The following is an 18,454-nucleotide window of genomic DNA, read 5'->3' on the forward strand; positions in this document are numbered from 1 at the left end:
CTTCAGTCCAGATTATTCTAATTGTGTTATTTGGAGCGGTCGCAGTAACTGACTGGAGCGTGAATTCATTGAAATAATAAAAAACCCCGGCTTTCAAAGTGCATCAAAACTTGATCTGAAAGTTCCACTTCGTCGCCAGCCCCATGCTCAGGATGAAAAAGAACGTCCCCAACGCAAAAACGGCGCCGCTGAAAAGAATCAGTCCAGGGAAGTTCGGCACACCATCGCGCCCCGTGTCGAGGATGGCTCCGCAGAGTGGAATGCCGATGAGCGTGCCAAACGAGACGACAAAATACGTCGTGCCGTACCGCTTGCCGTAGTCCTCGGTGCGGCAAATTTGCGCAACGCAGACGGGCGTCACGGCGATGATGGAGCCAGATGCCGCGCCAAAGGCCAGCGCGTACGTGATCACAAGCGCCGCGTTGTCTCTGGCGTAGAGCCACAGGAGGGTGAGAAGAGTGGTAATCCCTGATGTCAGGATGATGGTGCGGAATCGCCCAAATGCGTCGGCCAGCCACCCGGACAGCGCTCGTCCGACGACGCTTCCGGCGTTGAGGATCATGACCAGTGAGTAGGACAAGTCCTCCGGGAGTCCTTGTTTCAAAGCGTACGAGGTGATGTATGTTACCGGGATGAAGAAGGCCAGTTCCAGGAGAAAGATGGCGATTGTCGTTGATGCGTATATCTTATCCCTCAGTGCGAGGAGATCGATGCCGGAGCCTCCTTTTGTGTTTGGTGGCAGTCGAGTCTTGACGAGAAAGACGGCTACGCCGCAAAGGAGCAAGCAAATCAGGCCTACTACGCGTATGGCGTTGTTGAAGCCGATTCTCCGTTCAAGGTTAAGGAGGATCGCTGGAAACAAGATGCCTGTTCCACCATTAGATGAGAAAAACTTCATCGGGTATTCGATAATTACCTCCAATGCCGCCAGCGGTCAGCGCAAGCGAAGTTGCGAGAGCTCGTCGGCGTCTGAACCAGTGGCCGATGGAAACAATGGCGGGCGTGAAGATTAAGCAGCAAGAGGTTCCACCTAAAATTCCCCAGGCGAGCATGTACTGCCAATAGACTTGGCAGATGCTCAAGAGAAACAGAGAAATGACGAAGCCAAAGCAACCAGGGATAAGCGTCCATTTCAGCCCTGCGTCTGTAAGCAGTTGTTCGCCGCTCCAGCGACTTGACTGACTTACCATGGGCATCAAACAAGGGTCCGATTTGAATGCTCCCAAAGTAAACCAAAAAGGTAAATGTGCTAAAGATCCATCCAGTTTGGGCATAGCTGTTGTCTTTTAACTGATGGCTGCTCAGCCAAGCGTGCATGACGCCCATTGTGTTGAGCAGTCCAAAGGCGGCCACCATGGCACACCAGCTGCCCAGGACAACGCTCCAAGCCCGGCGGCCTCCATCGGGGAAATCATCGCGCTCAGTGTGCAGTTCCTTGACCAAGTCGTGGTCGTACTGCGAGTTGGTTTCTCCGTGCAGAAGCGGGGTATTCTCGTCGACATGGTGGTCGTAATTGTCGGACATGGCGAATTGGGCCGTTATTTTTGGTTGTCGGGCTGCCTGTGTCGAAGAATTTGGCAGCAGCTACCCAAAGTCTTGTATAAAGACTTGCAGCATTGTCGCATGAGTTTCAGTTGGCGGTGGGGAGAGTCGTGATGTTCCCAGGGTTTGCCAGAAGATTCGAGCATGCGGCAGGCGCCGAGAGTGACCGGGGTCGCCGCGCGAACACCCAGGATGCGCTACTAGCTTCCGGGCCAAGCTCAACATCAGCGATTCAGATTCAATTCGCTTATCGCCTGGAAGCTTTCTGGTGAGAAAGGGTGTCGATAAGTCGGTCGACAAGGGACCAAAAGTTTGCAGTCTCGCTACTTTGGTTTCGCTGTTGAGAGGACTTTTCCAAGCACGCGCTGGCCAAGCAGTCTGATGCATCCGTCCAGTCTCAACCCAGGGTTATCTCGGAGCATAGCGAAAATGGTTTGCTCTACAGTAGGCCAATTATTCATCAAGAAATCGACAAGCTGCATGACTTGTTCGCAACTCAATCCGACGGGGGCCGTCTCAGCTGCACCAGGAACTGTCGTAGGGAGAGGCGGGGCTTGACTCGGATCAAAGTTGTTTGTAGGACGGGATCGGCGAAAGCTTCGTCTTGATTTCTTTTTTTCGTTGTTGTTTTGCCGAGGCTGGGTGGTCTGGTCGCTGCTTTTTCCTTGTTGCCTGCAAACCGCAGCAGGGCTCGGGGACTCGGCGAGCATAATCTCGACAATGTCCAGTACGACCAACAATGGGCTCGAGGATGGAGTGTCGCCGTGCTTGAATTGGACAAAGGGAGAATCCAGCAACAGTCGTAGCGATTCCGAATCAGGGGTCGGAGGAGGCGGGATCTCTTCGACAGTCTCAGCCGTCACAGTATCGCTGTCGCTGTCGCTTTCGCTCTCGCTGGCGTAGCCATCTTTCTTCAGGGCATCAGAGTCTCTCCAAAACCATGGACGCTCAAGGGATTTGCGCGGAGTGTCAAGGGCGTTTAGCAAGGAGTTGTAGGCTGTGCTCAGGACGGGAGCCAGCTGCTCGATGGCAGCGCGTCGCTTCATTAATTACTACTGCACAAGTTAGCGCCGATTATAGTGATTCTCGCAAAGGGTGATGGACCTTGGAAACGTTGCAGTCGTGTAAAAAGCAACAGGAGAGACCAACGATGGCTTTAAATCAAACATTGTAGGTAAATGAGTCGAGCATTAGATCCGAGCGACGAGTCAAGTGGGTGCCACGCACTACAGGTCCTACAATACGAGTGAAGACGGCGACTGGACGAAGCACCAACAGAAGCAAAACACTGGCGTGGTCCACGGACGACTGGCACAGAGCTCAAATGGATCCCGCGGGGAAAGGAGCGAAAAAGCAAAAAGCACGGGGAACACGGTATTCAGGGCCAAGACGGAGCGACACACCCTGCCTGTCATTGTCTCCTGCCACAGGTGCCCCTTGATCATTCATGTCGAGACGGCGCCAATCGCGATTCTGCACTAGGACACGACAGCAGTCGTTAGTGACACCACAACTCGCCGTTTTCCGGCCAAGTGCATCCTTTACTAAGAGGCTTGATGCCGCCTCGCGCCAGAGTTGTCCAAGCCCATCCTCGGCCAGCCACAACGTCTGCTGACCGACGCAAAGGAGCAGGTGGATTCTGCCCGAAATTCAGACGAATCTTTGTTTTGACGAGGAACCAAGCTGCACAGCATCTGGATGGATCGTTGCAGAGGATGAAATGCGGTGTGGATGCTTGCTGCTGTGATCCTTGACTTGGACGCGTAGGAGTTCCCAAAAGGTAGAGAAAGTCGGCGCCACAGCGCTTAGCACTTGATCCAGATTTCCCTGCGGCTCTGCAAAAGTGGCTTCGAGGATGCCGTTTATGCGCACTGTTGTGTTGTTTGTGGTCTCAAATGCCCGTTTCCCTGGCGATGCGTTTGAAGCAGGAAGCCTGGAAGAGGTCCATAGGCGAAAACCCGGATGCTATCGCTCTTGCAGACAGACAAGCAGTGTGCGATCTATTTTTGAATCTTGGAACCCACCTGTCCATACACCGTACAGATGCTCCTATGGGACCTGACGCATTGGGGGTCTGCACGTCACGGAGAGGGCTTGCGGACCGAGACCGATCCAATGCAGCAAGAAGTGCGATGTGGAAAGCTCCCCGGATCCAAAGTCGTGCTCGCGAGTGGAGGCAGGCCAGGAGTAGGCAGGCCGAGAGAAGTCCTTTGGATCATGATCTGGTACCGGTGGGTTTTGGTGCATTAGACGTGCTCCGCATTCCGCGTCTGGCAGAGGAAAGGGAGGGCGACTGATTTCGCAGGACCGGGCGATTGGGTATTCGCTTGACGTCACAAGGGCTCGAGGGATGCGCGTAGTGTTGGGAAGCTGAGCCTCCAGCAACAGCTCACAGCACAATCGTGAGCGATTGATGGCAAAGGGCAAGGTCCTTGTCAAGCGCTGGACGAAAGCAGCAGATGCGACGACGTCGCAAGAGACGTGCGGTGCAGGCTTGCGGTTAGAGTACTGTCGATGGCGCCGCAGGTTGCGAGGAGTGACAGCAGGAGTACCGGGAAACCAGGAGAAAAGACACTTGGCGACGGCGCGAGAGATGGTGCAGGATAGCTCAAGGCGAGGAGTTGTCAAGATGAAGCTGTCAAGTGGACGAAAGCGTCCAGATGGCAGTCGGCCCGAGTAAGCGGCGAACCACGGACCAGCCCGGTCCCGCTCCCGCTCCCGCACAGCTTCACCTCACGTCGCCGACCTTTCAACTACACCTCTTTGCTCAATACCACCATCGTCATCGCATCGCCCCAGTCCTTAGACTACCGCCGCAGCAACAACGTCGTCGTCCTTGAGCTAATTGAAACCGGCCATCATGGAGTTCCCGCGCTGCTCAAATACCCGTGCCCTGCCTCTGGCAGCACCCATCTCCATCCACCCCTCTCGTTCACTCTTGGGAAGCACTCGCTACAACCGCCAAGATGAAGTCTTCTAGCATTCAGTATCTTGTTGCCACTTTCTTAACTGCCTTGCCCTGCGGCAATGCTCTGGCCCCCCCGGCCGCGGCAATCAACCCCAACTTTCAATTTCCTCGTCAAGCTCCTCCGGCCAACATTACGACTCTCACCTTGACGACCACAAACAGCCAGACCATCACCAGCTGTCCACCAACAATTACCGTTTGCAAGCCGTCTCAGTTGACAACCTACGTCACCGCAACCGTCAATGTCCTCACCACCGTCTGCCCCGTCAGCGTGGCCTCGTCCATCCTGAGCTCCATCTCGAGCTCCAGCTCCAGCAGGTCTAGGCGGCCGCACACTTCACGCCTCACCCCCATCACGTGGACACCACCACCAGCTACCCCATCTCCCCAGCTGACCACTCTCACCTTGACTGGCACCAACGTCGTCACCATTACCAGCTGCTCCATCAGCAAGTGCCCGCAGTCTGCATCGACCACCTATGTGAGCACGCAGACCACCGTCTACACGACCGTCTGCCCCATCAGCTCCGTCTGGACCTCTTCAGCTAGGAGCCGCAACCACACCCGGTCTTGGAGGCCCACGACTCCCCCTCCCCCATGGACCCCGACCTGGACGCCGAGTCCCCCGCCTCCGACTCCGTGGACCAGCGCAGCTGCCGGCGGTGGTTCAGCACCTCCTCCCGCCAGCAACCCGCCTGCTCCCGCCCCGCCGGCACCGAGTGCTTCTGGCAAAGCTGCCGGCGGCTCTGCTCCTCCTCCCCCTCCTCCTACCGGGGGCAGTGGAAACGCAGCCGGCGGCGCGGGTCCTCCTCCTGTCGCCGCCTCGAGCAAGGCAGCCGGCGGTGCTGCTCCACCCGCTCCGAGTGCCTCGGGCAAGGCAGACTCGGGCCAGGCCTCGCCGTCTCCATCGTCCACTCCCTTGATGGGTGCGGCCGACCAGGCTTCAGTCGGCCCTGGCGGCCCATTGGCCATTTTGCTTGGCCTCGTCATGGCGTTTGTTCTCTAATCTTCTCACGTGGGCGAGCCCACTCATTGTTGTTGTTTAAAAGATGATGGGTTGGGAAGGAGACCAAAATATATAATGTAATAGCGCATCATCAGCAAGAAGCCCGGCAGGCATTCAGTCAGTCAGTCAGTCATTGACTTGAGCCAAAATAGCAGCAGCAGCAATAGCAGCAGCTGCAGCCGACTCATAGCAGGCGGTAATGAAGAATGGAATTTCTTTTACTTTCAATCGGAGCATTTGCTCGTCTCTTGACTTCCCTCGTCTTCTTCACCCCACCTCACCTCACGCAGCAGCAGCGCACAAGACCAGCAAAAACAGCCCCGCCGCATGCACCGCCTTGCCGTTCTCAGACACCGTCCTCCACGTATCCCACGCGCCCGCGCCGCTCGCCAGCCTCTCGAGCAACCCCGGCGTCACCGCCGCATCAGCCCGGCCGCTCCCACCAGCAGCACCCCACCACTTCACGACAGCGCCCTGCCACCGCCGCGCCAACACCTCGCGCCCGGCGCCCTGCCTCACGAGCCAGAAGTCCAGCCGCTCGCCCGGCCGCGTGACGCGGCGCGCGCACAGCGCACAGCGCGGCAAGACGGGCTCGAGAACGTGCCAGCGGCGGTGGCCGTGCCGCTCGAAGCGCGTGGCCGCCTGCGCGGAGGGCGCCAGCACCGCGACGCCGTGGGCAGCGCGCTCGAGCAGCGACGCGGCGTCGCTCAGCACGGCGGCGGCCCCGCAGTACGGGCAGATGTAGCCGTGGGCGGCGAGGTCGCAGAGCTCCGGCGACGCCAGCTTCATGTAGAGCGTGGTCGGTTGCGTGGGCGGGCCGAGCGCGTCGGCGCTCACGTTGCAGGTGGGACAGGGGGCTTTGGCGCAGAGGCGGCAGCGCAGCGCGTGGGGTGCGGTTGTGAGGGTGGCGAGTGTCGGTTGTGGTGTCGACGACGTCGTTGTTGTCGTCGTTGTTGTCGTTGTTGATGCTGGGTCGTTAGCGGTACCGCAGAAGCAGCAGGTCCAGGAGAAGAGGGAAATATGATGCTCGGCCATGTGCGAGGTAAAGTATCTAAACAAGGAAAGATTTGTGACGACTGTGGTCTGTACGTTGGATCAATTGTTCTTCCCCTTTTCCAATCGAGATGGGTGCTGCTGCGACTTATACATCGGCGCTGGAGCACCGCAAGAACAATGTCGATGCGAGAGAATTGGAAGCAGCGGATTTGAACAATGTTCCAGAAAACGCGCCTCTTGCCCGAATACGCCAGCGCTCAAAGAGACGCTGCAAGACGGCCGGGGAAACAAAGAGAAGCCCTCGCCTCGGGACAAAGACGATTGTGAGAGCAGTGAGTCGACGTTGTTCCAACACTCGAACAATGGCATAGAATCGAATGTTGTCGAGGGCAACAATGGATCGGCCTCTCGTCGAGCCGATTCGAGAACCGGCAAGCAGCAGAATCGACTGTGGCTGTCCAGTGAAGCGCCTCGGGGTTCCACTGCGCTCCATACCCCTTTGGCTGCTCTCCATCCTGTCCTCTTCAAAAGATCGCCATGGCATTCGGCGGCGACGACACACCGCCCGGCATATTGAGCGGCATGGAAGCGACGAAAAAGGTCCAGCGGCCCAGCTCGCGGCACGTGGCGGCGAGCGCTTCGAGGTCGAACATTTCGCCAATAGGCATACCCCAGCCAGCGAGGAGATATTCGTGGAGGAGGACGTCTTTGGCGGGGAAGACCTGCTTGATATCAGCAGCTGCTGTTGACGAGGTCATGGGACAAAGAGAGTATGATAAAGTAGAGACGAGGAAAACGTCCACGAAAAGGAGACAACGGACAGGGAGAAGACAAAGAAACAACAAACACAACAGCAGAGCAAACCCAACCACCACACACTCACTTTCACTTACCTCCCAGCTCACCGAGTCTCCAGCCACAGCCGCAAATCCCGTCTCCCACAGCCACCCCAACACATCCACGGTCCCCTCGACGCCCGCAAACGTCGGCGCCTCACTCGCACCAAAAGCCTCCTTCTGCTCCCTCCCCATCCCCTCCCACTCTTTTGTCACGCCAACCCTCACAAACAAAATATCGCCGCACTCAAACACGACCCCGCACTCCTTCGCAACGGCTTGTATATCCCCCAGCTCAATCGCGTGCGGCGAGAAAGCTGAATACCGGATCCCGCGCTCGGCGGCGTAGGCGGCGTAGTCGATGAGCACGCCGCGGCCGGCGATGCCCTCCGCAGCCCAATGCTGCATCCCGATGCGCTCGCAGCCGCGATCCACAATCTCCGCTGCCGTCGTGCCGCCGTAGAAGAATCGGCGCTGCGGGTCTTCGCCGCGCGCCGCGTCGCCCGGCTGCGAGAAGTGGCGCAGGCCGTCCCACTGGCTGCTTTGCTCTGTGCTCTCCATGCAGTATTAGACGCAGCCGCAACGATGACAGATTCGTGTCCGTTTGCTTAGTTAAGGTACCTACTTACGCGGGTTGAATTCGTAGATGTCGTCGAATGCCACCGTTCCCTCTCCTCCTCCTTCTTTCCCTTTCTCCCCTTTGCCTTCTCCCCCACCGCCAAATAACCCCACAATGCGATGCCGCGCCTCTTGTCGCCCAAACGCCGCGCACTCGAGCTTCGTCATCTCCCAATTGAGCCCGACGCGCCGGCCGCAGCGTATCTGCGACGACGCGGCCGACGCGACGACGGCAGGGGTCAGAAGCGCGAGGCGCCCGAGGCCTTCGGCGTGGGAGGAGGGGGCGTGCGGCCAGTAGCGGTAGGGAGGCTGTGGAGGTGAGGTTGATGGTGATGGTGAGGGGTTTGGTGGAGAGGGGGGTGCGGCGGGCATTGTGGTTAGGAGTAGCGCAGGTGAGAGGGGAGATGGAAAGGAGGATGTATGGGATGGTGGAGAGAGATGTAGAGCAGCAGCAGCAGCAGTAATGACGGAGAGAGGAAGAGGAAGAGGAAGAGAACGAGTGTATATAGACGGAGAACAAGCTCAAGTACATGTAACCAACTGACCGTTCATCCCCTTCTTCTCTGAAGCAGCCAGCCATGTACACACCCCACAAAAGCAGATCCACAGAACCACAGGGTAGCAAGGCGGGGCAGCTGCGCGATCAACATGGCACAGCAGCCAAACCCCGCATACACTCTTTCCCCAATCGATCCGGAGAACGAGCACTGAGTAGGCGAGCAAGCGAGCATGCGAGAACCTAGCAGGCGAATACTTCACCGGAGAACCATCGTCCGAGCTAAAGGAGCACTGAGGTGCGCTCTCAGCATACCGGATGCACTTAAAAGAGAAAGAGATGGGCGCTGGACCGGATGTATCCAGCAGGGGAGACAGAGAAAGGCGTCGCGTAATCCATTTTGCCAGTTCTACGCGCAAAAGCGACGACGGGAGAGACGTCCTCCGTCCGGTGAGTCCGCGCAGGGGTTCCATACATACCTAGCCAGGTAGGCAAGGCAGTAAGGTAAGTACAGCGCAATGGGACAGACAAGGAAGCAAAAGTGGAACGAGCACGGCTTTTCCAACACCTGTGATGAATTACTAGAAGCGATGGGTGACCTGATAGAAGCGGCCTCTTCCTTTTCTGTCTCTATACGCCTCGCCCCCTCCTCCTACCCCTCATACAACCCCCACCGCCGACGTGCAATCTAAAGACGGCTGGATCCTTTGACTCGCAGCGGAAACGAAAAAGGAACTGGGAAAAGGTATCTAGAAAAAGGCAACAAAACTCGTCTTGCGGACACATGACAAGATGAAAGTAACGAAAGCGAAAAGTTGGCAGTGGAAAAAGGGGAAAAGGGAATGCGCGTCTATCCCCAGCGCCAAACATGCGCACGCCATGTCGTCAAGCAGAGAGGAGAGGAGCGCAAGACGACGTCAAGTTTGACAAAGCGACAGATTGGACCAAGATGCTGCTTCCTTCCTCCTCAAGACGACTTGTTTTTGAAGCCCCACTTGAAGCTCCCGCTCCGCTTGTGGCTGTGGCCACTTCTCCTCCTCCCATTCCCATTCCCATTGCCACCCTCCTCGGCCCCGCTGGCCTCGTCACCGTCGCTCTCGGCGCCCTCGCCAGCCTGTCCCGGCACCGTCAACTTCGTCGACGAGGAGCCTTGCCCTTGCTGCTGCTGTTGCTGCGGCGGGCGCGTGGGCTCGGCGAAGCGGATGCCCGGCACGCGCGTTTTGGCCTCTTCCTGCTTTGCCTCTTCCTCTTCTTCATTTTCTTCCTGGATCTTGCGCTCCTCGACAGCGCGGTCTCTTTCGGCTTTGCGTTGCGCTTCGGTTCGCGGGCGTCGGATGCCCTTGCCCACGTCGGCAACCTCGTCCGTGTCGCTTTCCGCTTCGCTCGACGACGATCCGGATCCCAGGCCGAGCGCTCCCTCGCGACGGCGTCGTTCGGCTGCCGTCTCGCCCTCGTCCAAGTGCGTCGGCTTTGCGCGCACCTTGTCGCCCGTTTCGGTGCGGCCGACGACTTGGCGGCGTTTGGCTGAGCCGCCGCTCTCGGTGCTAGACTGCTTCGTGAGCGGAGCCGCAGTGGATGCGGACGCAGCCGGAACTGCGGGCGTAGTAGCCGTCCTCGCTGGGCCGGCGGCACGGCGGCGGCGCTGAGCTGCGCCCGTGTTGTTGTCGCGGGATGAACCAAGGCTTTCGCGGAAGTTGTGGAAGGGGATTTCCTCTTCGTCAGAGTCGACGAGTGTCAGGCCATCTGGTCCGGTGCGACGAATGGCGGGGGTATTTTGCGACGGGTTTGGCTGGCGGCCCCGAGCTGCCTCGCCGTCTTTGCGTTGAACGGGTTGCGAGTTCTTGGCGGCGTCGTGGTCTTTGACATCTTCATGGACTTCCCTCTTGACCATTTCCGACGCGTCGCTGTTATCGACGAATTTCTTGCGGGACTTGGGGTCCATGTGCTGGATCTGGGAAATGAACTGAGCCTTGCTCATTCGCTGACCACCGGCAGTAACGGTGAAGCGAATGTGCTCGTCATCACTCTCCTCTTCACGCTGCCTTTGTCTTCGCCTCTCCTCTCTTTCGCTCTTGCCCTTGCCCTTTTGCTGCCCTTCCTTGTCGGCGGCCCCGGCAACCTCGCCTCGGCTGGCGGCCTCCGTCTCTTCGTGAGACATTCCGAGATAGGTACCCATACGGTGAAGCCGGCTCTTGGCTTTGACGCCTTCGCCTTCTTTGCCTTCATCTGGCCTCCTCTTGTCGCCAGGAATGTCGTACTTTTTGATGACCTCCCCATCCTCGTCTTCGACGATGATGGTGTTGCCAAACTGGTAAGCAAGAGCGGGACCGCGTTTCGTTTTCGGCTTGGCGGCAGCAGCGGCCTCACCCTGGGGTTCAGTGTGTCTCCGTTGAAGCCTTTTCCGCATTTCGCGCCAGCCACTGCCGGGATGCTCGATTTCGTGCTTGATCTCGTTCTCCACCTTTTGCATTGAATCGTGGTGGTCGTGCTGGTGTTCAGTCTGAGCGACACCGTCTTCAACGTCCTTTTCTGTCATCAGTCTGCGGCCGTCTTCCGCAGTGTGCTCGCGTTTCTCGTCGGCGGTTTCTTTTTGCGAGTTGCGCACGTCGAGGACATTGCCCTCTTCATCCTCAATGATGATCTGATCGCCTTCCTGGTAGACTTCTTCCTGTGGAGACTGGACACGGTCCCCCTCAGGAGAGTCGTCGCTGTTGAGAGCAGTGTTCTCAGAATCTTCGCGACCTGGTGCAGGAGCATCAGCCGGGCTCCGCTCGCGCCGCACGGGTGCGATGGCGGACTGGCTGATGGGCCCGCCAGGACCCATGCCTTCCCATCTTTTCCGGCGGGAGGGGCGCAAGCTGGAGGACCGTGACTGCGAGTCGTCATCTTTGCGGCGGAGAAAGTTGCGAGGAAGGCCAAGATGACTGTCGCTGGTGGTCTCGGCCTTTTCGTCATACGACGAATCCGTCTCGTCAGGGCGCCGCAAAGACATGGAACTCTTAGAACGAGACTGGATGCGCGGCAATCGGTCCATCCAGGAGGGTCCTTCTTCATTCGCCTGGGTGTAGGAAAGCGTTAGTGTCAATGTGTTGATGTGCTTTCCAAGAGTGAAGACGGCGATTGACGAGCCGTGGACCACGATTGAGCAAATGACCAGGAATGTTGTTATGGGCCAGATGAGCTCGATAATGTTGAGGTGCGGGAAGCCCTCTTCCGGCAATACGGCCAAAGGCGTGGTCGTTTCCGTCTCCAGCTCGGCACGCGCGAGGATTGCGATAAAAATGGCTCCAACACCAATGGGGCCAAAGTGTCCCGCGAACAAGGCCTCGCGCCAAGTCTTGATGTCGGGGATTGCAGGCATCATGGCCATCATAATGGGAATCCGACGGAACAGGAGGACGAGAATGGCGATGACGACGAGACGCCAGGGAGTGAGTCCGATAATCTCAGGCGCGTTGTACTGCTCCCAGGGGATGATGGTCCCAAAGTAGACGAAAAAGGTCAAGTTGATGAGCAAATCGATGACGTTGGACACGTGGGACTCTTCCGTCTTTTCCAGGAACCAGCCGTCGTTGCTGAAGCCGACACCGCAGGCAAAGCCTACCAGCAAGTCATCCATGCCGAGGAGACTGCCCGAGCCGGCGCAGAACAGGGCCAGGACAAAGTAAAATACGAGAAAGCTTTCTCTATCAATGAGGTCGCGCTCGTGCGAGTACCTAATCAGCTGACGGGCAATGTAACCGATTGCGACGCCGTAAAAGGCACCAAAAATACATTCGTAAAGAATGGTGTAGCAGAACCAGTGCAGCGCAACCTCGTTGGGGTGGTTCTTGTAACGAATAATGTACAGAGCCAGGTACACAAAGGGAAAGGCCATGCCGTCGTTGCAGCCAGACTCTGCCGAGAGCAGGTCACGCAAATGCTTGGGCACACGTTTGGCAAACTTGCCTTTGCCCACGACGGATGAGGCGAGGACGGGATCCGTGGCGGTAACGCAGGCGGCGATACACAGGCTGTCGAGCCAATCGAGCCAGCCGCTCATGAGTCCCCAGATGAATAAGCTGGTGATGAGCCAACCAAACGTCATGACGGGGATGAGGAGACAGGTAACGGAGCGCCAGTGGCGCTCCATGTAGGCCTTGGGCAATTCGACGCCGACGGCAAAGCATTGCACGACCAAGACGATGCGCGAAAATTCCAGGGTAATGAGATCGGTGTTGCCCCAACCCAGCGGGTTGATTAGATTGGCGGCGTGGGGACCGAAGATGATGCCGCACAAGGTTGCGACGGTGGCTTCACCAATGTACAGTCTCTCCTTGATGACCGAGGAGCACAGCATGAAGAGGGAGGTGAAGCCGCCGAGGATGATGTAGACCAAGTGCGGCTTGGTAATGGAGAGGTGGTCCCAAGCCATGGCGTGCAGCGGAGGAGGACGAGGATTGCTGTAACGACGGGATCTTGTCCAATGGGAGGGCGCGAGGCGATTGGCTACGTGCCAAAGAAGACGGGGGCGTGGAAATGTCTACTTGCGGGGGAAAAGACGATTTGGCTGGACCGCATGTAGTCGTTGGTCGCGCCCAGACGCCGCACCAAACAGGCCCCGGCGGGCAATTGATGGTTATAAAAGAGAGAAGCGAGCAAGCTACGTCACCTATGGAGACGCGGCGGCTTGGGGGTTGGAGCGACGAGGCCGTGCCCGTGCGATGTTGCGAAGATTCCAGCAGATGATTTTTCTCAACGAGGACCGACCGGGCGTTTCGAAACGATCCTGCGCAAGTCAGCAGCCTCAGACCGGGGAGAGGGAGGCCAAGGTCAGCGAGCAGGAGGACGAGCGTTGAAGCGAGCGCGGCAGGCAGGCCAGGAGGTTTATGAAGAAGAGACAGAGGCCAAAGTCGACGGGGAAGAGAAGATGCTCTGGGCGGGCTCTGCTTGTCGTTGGCATGGGTCGGGTGCACGGGCCAGGGGTGTGACGAGAGGCCCCGCCGATGATCCGAGCCAAGAAATGGGCTTTTGCCGTCAAAACACCAGCAGCCGGGCGAAATTGTTGACCTTGAAGCACAGAATGGCGGAGCGGAACGTCCTGGTGTAGCTCTGCTCTCGTTGTCCGTCCGTCTCTAGCACTACGCAGCGCTGGCCGGCCGTGGCATGGTTGCAGACCCCAACCGACGCGTCGTTCCGCCTAGCCCCGCCTGGTCTTGGCTCTCCGCTCTCGTGCCACCCCCGGCCACCACCCTCGTCCAGACCGCAACACTCGTCGCCATCGACTTCTGCCCTGCTGACGCCGTTTCACTCCGACTCGCGCGAAGCAGTCAAGCCCGTCGACCTGCCTCAAGGCATCCACACTCTGGCCTTGACGCCCTCCATCAAGACTGCACCCCAAGCTTCGATTCGTCGGCAGATCGGCGCGTAAGCCGCCCATCGCATGTCAAGCGGAACGATATGCGGAGAAGCCCTCGACAACGTTACAGGTACATGTATCGCCTGCCGCGCAGAGTCAACAACGACTGCCCACAACTTGGTTTCCTCGACGTGAAAAGACTCCTCCCACTCCAACCCACTTGTACCTCGCTACCGCCTGTCGAATTTGTTAGAATCGCTCGATCCCTGCTTGCATGGAATCCTGCAACTCCCCGGCCCCATTTGCTAGCCTCTTGGCGAGGCGCTTGCCCGAAGGAGCAACTGAAAAGACGACGCCGAGCACCACAGGTCAAGTCGAAAGAAATTTCTTGCCTCCAGCTTTGTTGGATCAGACGCTCAGACACAAGGAATGCAACCTCTACGCCTCATCTCGAATTGACCTCGAAATCGGCGATGCGAAACCACTCTCTAGCGAGCCGCCGTCTTGAACTCTCTTCCCGAAATGAACATTGGACGGCATTACTCTTGTTCGTTGCTTGGAAGCGGTGAATAGAGGCCTTGCTTTCCAACGGCCAATAGTCTGAGTCGAGAGTCTTGGTTCCATACTGGCTCGAAATTAAATCAGCAACCAAGAATCGTGGAACATTGAACATTGGAACTGGCCCAGCTATTGTTAGAGACGGGGCAATCGCGCAGCTGTACTCCTTTCGTGATCGACCTATCAAACTGCTCGGAAGTCCGTCGGGAAAGCAAGACATCAGCTGCACAATCAGAGATGTGCGGGAGAGCAACATGATTAGCAAAGCCACCTCGAGTCTAAAATCCACATCCTCTCAAGTCAGATTCGACGCCATGCCATCCAGCAGCACAGAAGCACAGCATCATGACGACGACGTTTGGATACACAGCACACCCCGCATCTGCTCCCACCGCGTGCCTGGATCCACAGGACGGGCCAACGGCACCCTCTTACGGCGGAGGCGGGACTGGATCCCTGACGGCTCCCGAATGTCTTGGATCCTGGGTCTTGGGAACCGGCAACTATTTCAGCCTCCCGATCATGTTGATATGGATCTCGCGCACGCTTCTGCTTCTCTCGTGGATTAAGCCGCCGGTCGCTTGTTTTAAAACTAAACACCATGTCTCAAACTGTTGCGGTTCGTTTGGCCTGCTAAGAGCCAAACGTGCTGACTGCACATGAACACTTTGAATGTTCGTCAGCTTCTCGACAGCAAGGACACGAACAGTACTCGCTCACTATCCACGCAGCTTATATTCGCCCGGTCAACTCTATATGCTGACAGTTTGCAGAGACTGTGCTCCTTTTCCCGCTTACATCGCGGTCCCAGGCCACTGCATCCAGGCCTTCCAGTTCGCGCTTTGACACGATAGTTTTGCGTCCGCGACACCCTTGTTGTCCGACCATCCGCCAACCATCACGAAATGGCAATTACTGGCATGTGCACAAACTTGGTTGCCCGCCGCAGCTCCCTGGAAGCTGCTGCACGCCTGGGCCTCGAATACGACAGACATGCTTCTCCATGAGTCGAAGACCCTGTCCCGTCGTCGAGAGGCGACGAGGTCTAGGCCTCGCCATGCGCGCTCTTGGTCACCGTGGACGAGGAGAGTGATGGGGTAAGCAGGGCGTCGGGACTAGACTTGTAAGCACAGGAGCAGCAGCTACGGCAAGAGCCGAACCGTCTGGAGCCAGACAATCTCGCGTCTCACGAGCAAATGTCTTGCTGGTTAGACAGCTGCTCCCTCACGTCCTCCCTTGTCCCTCTCCCTCCTGACCCTCCTCGCCACTGGCATCCAGTTGAAAACGCCACAACACGTCTACGCCGCACGCATGTCAATAGCCCAACGACCAGGGGCAGTCACCGTTCGTGCTCGCAGCTGTTTGGTGGGCGAACCGTTGACTAGGTTCAACGTTGACGCCCCATGACGCACTTGTACACAAACATCGAACGGTCAGAGACCATCTCGTCCAGTTCGCCACGGCTGCGGTTGCAAGCCCGTGTCCGTAATGCTGAATCAACCGACGCATTGGCCAGTTCCAAATCTGCGTAGAGTAGTGATCAGGTTGCGACAGATGCAGAACAGAGTGTCAATTAGGCGACTGGTAAGTTGGCGCTGTTGAAAGGCAGTGCTCATGCTTGACGTGCTGCCTGCGGTATGGCGAAGTGTCCTTTCTTTCCGCCGATGCTGCGGTGGTGGTCATTTCATTCCGGTACTCTTCTCTCCATCATCTCTCTCCTCGTCGATCTACAACTTGTTCTCTTTCCACGTTACTCCATCCAGTACCCCCCGCGCCCTCCCAACCGTCTCAATTCTTTTACTCTACGACCGCTTCATGAGCCAGCGCGTCAAAAGAGCACTCAGCGCAATAAGACATGAGGAGACAAATCAACGCAACAATCAAGAAAGCAGGACCAGTTCTTTGAAGGAACTGCCTTCTTGTCTTACCCTATCCCCTTGACGCACCTCTCCATCCCATCATCATCCACCCAGTCATTCATCATCCACCACCCAGTCATTCATCATCCACCACCCAGTCATTCATCATCCACCACCCAGTCATTCAACATCGTCTCGTCGTGCTACTGTACTCCCCCGCTATCGCCACCTACAACCCGCACCGAATAAGTCAGCTAGCCAGCCAGCAGGACTGGAGAGAGGACTTGAACGGATGCACATGGAAGGAGCGCGCGCTCTGTCTCTGTCTCTGTCTCGCCCCTTGTTTTACCCCCTCCCGGCTACGGAGGTAGGTAGCTAGTGCGCATGCACATAATAGCGGCGAGAAGACGGTAAGGTCCGTCTCTTGTGCGTCTGAAGGTACGTCTGTTGGTCTGTTGGCCGGTCTGTCGGTTTGTCTGTCGGTTTGTCTGGTAGTCGTTCACCCTCCCTCCCTGTTCCGCGGACCTCGCCACACCAGAGCAAACAGAACAGACACCTAGGCAGGCATGTGACGCACCTGCGCATGACGCACTTACGCTGCGCCACACAGGCCATATTTCCTTTTTCTTTCTCGCCTCCCCGAGTGAGTGTCAGGGGCGACCGCATGTGCTGTTGTGCTATGACGGACGGGGACACGCTGGCTGACCGAGTGCCGGGGTTGCGGCGTTGCGGCTTATTCCTCCGCTCCAGTGTGAGAAGAGCGAGGGAGGGTGAAAGGCAGGGACAGGGAGGGAGGTAGGGAGGGAGGGAGGGAGGAAGAAAGGTGATGGTGTGTGGCACGGATGGTGGTTCACGGTGGTATGTGGTAGTATCCAGCCAGCTGCGAGATGTGATCCAGATCTGTGCGATGCACCCGTGCCATACACCCGGCTGGTCTGTATGCAAGCAAGCAAGAAAGCGTGGTGCGGATGTTGCCGCCGCAACGGACGGCAGTTGGCGAATATCATCACGTCGTCTTTGTCCAGTCAGTCATTCAGTCAGCTAATCAATTAATTCATTGGTAAGTCAGTCAGTCAGTCAGTCAGTCTATTGCCATGCAAGTCACCCAGCAGCTCCTCGTGCTGCCTCGCTCGCTCACTTGCTCAGCCATCAGATCTATCTGCATCTAGATCTACCTATCCAGATGCACAGTCTCTCTTTTTCTCGTATCCACCACCTCACATATATGATTCTTTTTTCTCCGCCTCCGCCTGTATCGCCTTCGTATCCTGCTTCCCGGTTTGTCCTGTGCGCTCTATTTACTTACTACGGTACTCACTCACTCTACCATCCCTTCCTACATACCTACATACCTTTGTACAACACGGCAGCAAGCCCACGCGGCCGCCCCCTGCTCCCTGCTCTCCTGTCCCCCCACGCGCCCACGCGCACAGAACCGGGTACCGCGCTACCAACCGCTCGACCGACCCTTCGTCGCACCACCTGCGCATCTGCCTGCTGATGCGAGCGCGCGCCACAGCTCAGCTCGTGTAAGCTGCGTCGGTCGGGTACCTACGTACCCACTTACTTGTACCTTGTGGCGGGCGGCACCACGCGAGACACGCGAGACATGCGTGGTCACCCGCCACTACTGCCTGACTGCTGTATATATATGTAGGTTGAGGCTGAGTTGCGTTGGCTGATGCGGCGGGTGCGGGTGCGGGTGCGGGTGCAGATACGCGAGGTAAGGCGAAGATGCAGGCAGGCAGGTATAGGAGATACGCGAGGGCTGTATGATGATGATGATGATGATGGTGCAGTGGGTCATGCGGCTCCAACAACAAAAAGCAAAAGCGACAAAGGCATCAAGGCAGTGCAAACAAAACGCGGAAGTGAAAACAGGGAACGAAAAGCAAAACAACGGTACTGCCGAGAAGCAAAGCCGATGAAAAGGTACACAGGTTCAGGTGCTAGCGGTGGAAAGGAGCAGAGTATAGTAGAGCAGGAGAGGATGCGTGAGGTACGGTAGATGAGCTTGGCATCCTAGACCGACACCACCGACGACGGAAATACGTACATACTGGCGACTAAGGTGGAAAGGACTATGTATGTAGGACGCATCGTGACGTCGCCAGCCAGGTCGCCGGAAAAAACAAAGACAGCAAAAAAAAAAAAAAAAAAACCACCCGACGTACTTACCTGCCTACCTGCCTGGTTCCTAACCTAACCCCTGCACAGAAAAATCTACCCGATGACAT

General features: G+C 57.3%; 7 protein-coding genes across 7 annotated transcripts; 2 read left to right on the forward strand and 5 right to left on the reverse strand.

Moving 5' to 3' along the window:
- Nucleotides 1-1,694, reverse strand: J3D65DRAFT_141368 (putative monocarboxylate permease). Its single transcript, XM_066793999.1, has 3 exons — nt 1,188-1,694; nt 917-1,138; nt 1-867 (listed from the first exon to the last, which is right to left on the reverse strand). The coding sequence occupies exons 1-3, from the start codon at nt 1,522-1,524 to the stop codon at nt 104-106; spliced, it is 1,323 nt and encodes a 440-aa protein (XP_066650971.1). The 5' UTR covers nt 1,525-1,694; the 3' UTR covers nt 1-103.
- Nucleotides 1,695-2,869, reverse strand: J3D65DRAFT_141367 (uncharacterized protein). Its single transcript, XM_066793998.1, has 2 exons — nt 2,647-2,869; nt 1,695-2,594 (listed from the first exon to the last, which is right to left on the reverse strand). The coding sequence occupies exon 2, from the start codon at nt 2,586-2,588 to the stop codon at nt 1,866-1,868; it is 723 nt and encodes a 240-aa protein (XP_066650972.1). The 5' UTR covers nt 2,589-2,594; nt 2,647-2,869; the 3' UTR covers nt 1,695-1,865.
- Nucleotides 2,870-4,289: 1,420 nt separating this feature from the next.
- Nucleotides 4,290-5,744, forward strand: J3D65DRAFT_639928 (uncharacterized protein). The gene has a single exon (XM_066801760.1). The coding sequence runs from the start codon at nt 4,509-4,511 to the stop codon at nt 5,514-5,516; it is 1,008 nt and encodes a 335-aa protein (XP_066650973.1). The 5' UTR covers nt 4,290-4,508; the 3' UTR covers nt 5,517-5,744.
- Nucleotides 5,745-5,750: 6 nt separating this feature from the next.
- Nucleotides 5,751-6,976, reverse strand: J3D65DRAFT_141431 (uncharacterized protein). The gene has a single exon (XM_066794000.1). It carries the CDS (start codon nt 6,549-6,551, stop codon nt 5,799-5,801), a length of 753 nt encoding a protein of 250 aa, XP_066650974.1. The 5' UTR covers nt 6,552-6,976; the 3' UTR covers nt 5,751-5,798.
- A 60-nt stretch (nt 6,977-7,036) lies between these two features.
- J3D65DRAFT_561027 (uncharacterized protein) lies at nt 7,037-8,338 on the reverse strand (the record flags this gene model as incomplete). The annotated part of the gene is made up of 3 exons (XM_066797496.1): nt 7,037-7,254; nt 7,360-7,896; nt 7,978-8,338. 3 exons carry the CDS (start codon nt 8,336-8,338, stop codon nt 7,037-7,039), a joined length of 1,116 nt encoding a protein of 371 aa, XP_066650975.1.
- A 674-nt stretch (nt 8,339-9,012) lies between these two features.
- Nucleotides 9,013-12,876, reverse strand: J3D65DRAFT_579050 (Sodium/hydrogen exchanger family-domain-containing protein; the record flags this gene model as incomplete). The annotated part of the gene is made up of 3 exons (XM_066797691.1): nt 9,013-9,732; nt 9,811-10,533; nt 10,582-12,876. 3 exons carry the CDS (start codon nt 12,874-12,876, stop codon nt 9,430-9,432), a joined length of 3,321 nt encoding a protein of 1,106 aa, XP_066650976.1. The 3' UTR covers nt 9,013-9,429.
- Nucleotides 12,877-13,505: 629 nt separating this feature from the next.
- J3D65DRAFT_141451 (uncharacterized protein) lies at nt 13,506-14,536 on the forward strand. Its single transcript, XM_066794001.1, has one exon. The coding sequence runs from the start codon at nt 13,608-13,610 to the stop codon at nt 14,367-14,369; it is 762 nt and encodes a 253-aa protein (XP_066650977.1). The 5' UTR covers nt 13,506-13,607; the 3' UTR covers nt 14,370-14,536.
- Nucleotides 14,537-18,454: the final 3,918 nt, after the last annotated feature.

This window comes from Phyllosticta citribraziliensis, assembly GCF_038025025.1.
Source record: "Phyllosticta citribraziliensis strain CPC 17464 chromosome Unknown J3D65scaffold_13, whole genome shotgun sequence".
Taxonomy (NCBI): domain Eukaryota; kingdom Fungi; phylum Ascomycota; class Dothideomycetes; order Botryosphaeriales; family Phyllostictaceae; genus Phyllosticta; species Phyllosticta citribraziliensis.

What these genes read in the sequence shown, in the direction of transcription:
- J3D65DRAFT_141368 (XM_066793999.1), bottom strand. Translation starts at nt 1,524, where the DNA reads ATGTCCGACAATTACGACCACCATGTCGACGAGAATACCCCGCTTCTG. An exon ending in ACCCTTGTTTGATGCCCATG is followed by an intron (nt 1,139 to 1,187) that starts GTAAGTCAGTCA and finishes TTACAGACGCAG; the next exon opens with GGCTGAAATGGACGCTTATC. An exon ending in GACCGCTGGCGGCATTGGAG is followed by an intron (nt 868 to 916) that starts GTAATTATCGAA and finishes ATGGTGGAACAG; the next exon opens with GCATCTTGTTTCCAGCGATC.
- J3D65DRAFT_141367 (XM_066793998.1), bottom strand. Translation starts at nt 2,588, where the DNA reads ATGAAGCGACGCGCTGCCATCGAGCAGCTGGCTCCCGTCCTGAGCACA.
- J3D65DRAFT_639928 (XM_066801760.1), top strand. Translation starts at nt 4,509, where the DNA reads ATGAAGTCTTCTAGCATTCAGTATCTTGTTGCCACTTTCTTAACTGCC.
- J3D65DRAFT_141431 (XM_066794000.1), bottom strand. Translation starts at nt 6,551, where the DNA reads ATGGCCGAGCATCATATTTCCCTCTTCTCCTGGACCTGCTGCTTCTGC.
- J3D65DRAFT_141451 (XM_066794001.1), top strand. Translation starts at nt 13,608, where the DNA reads ATGGTTGCAGACCCCAACCGACGCGTCGTTCCGCCTAGCCCCGCCTGG.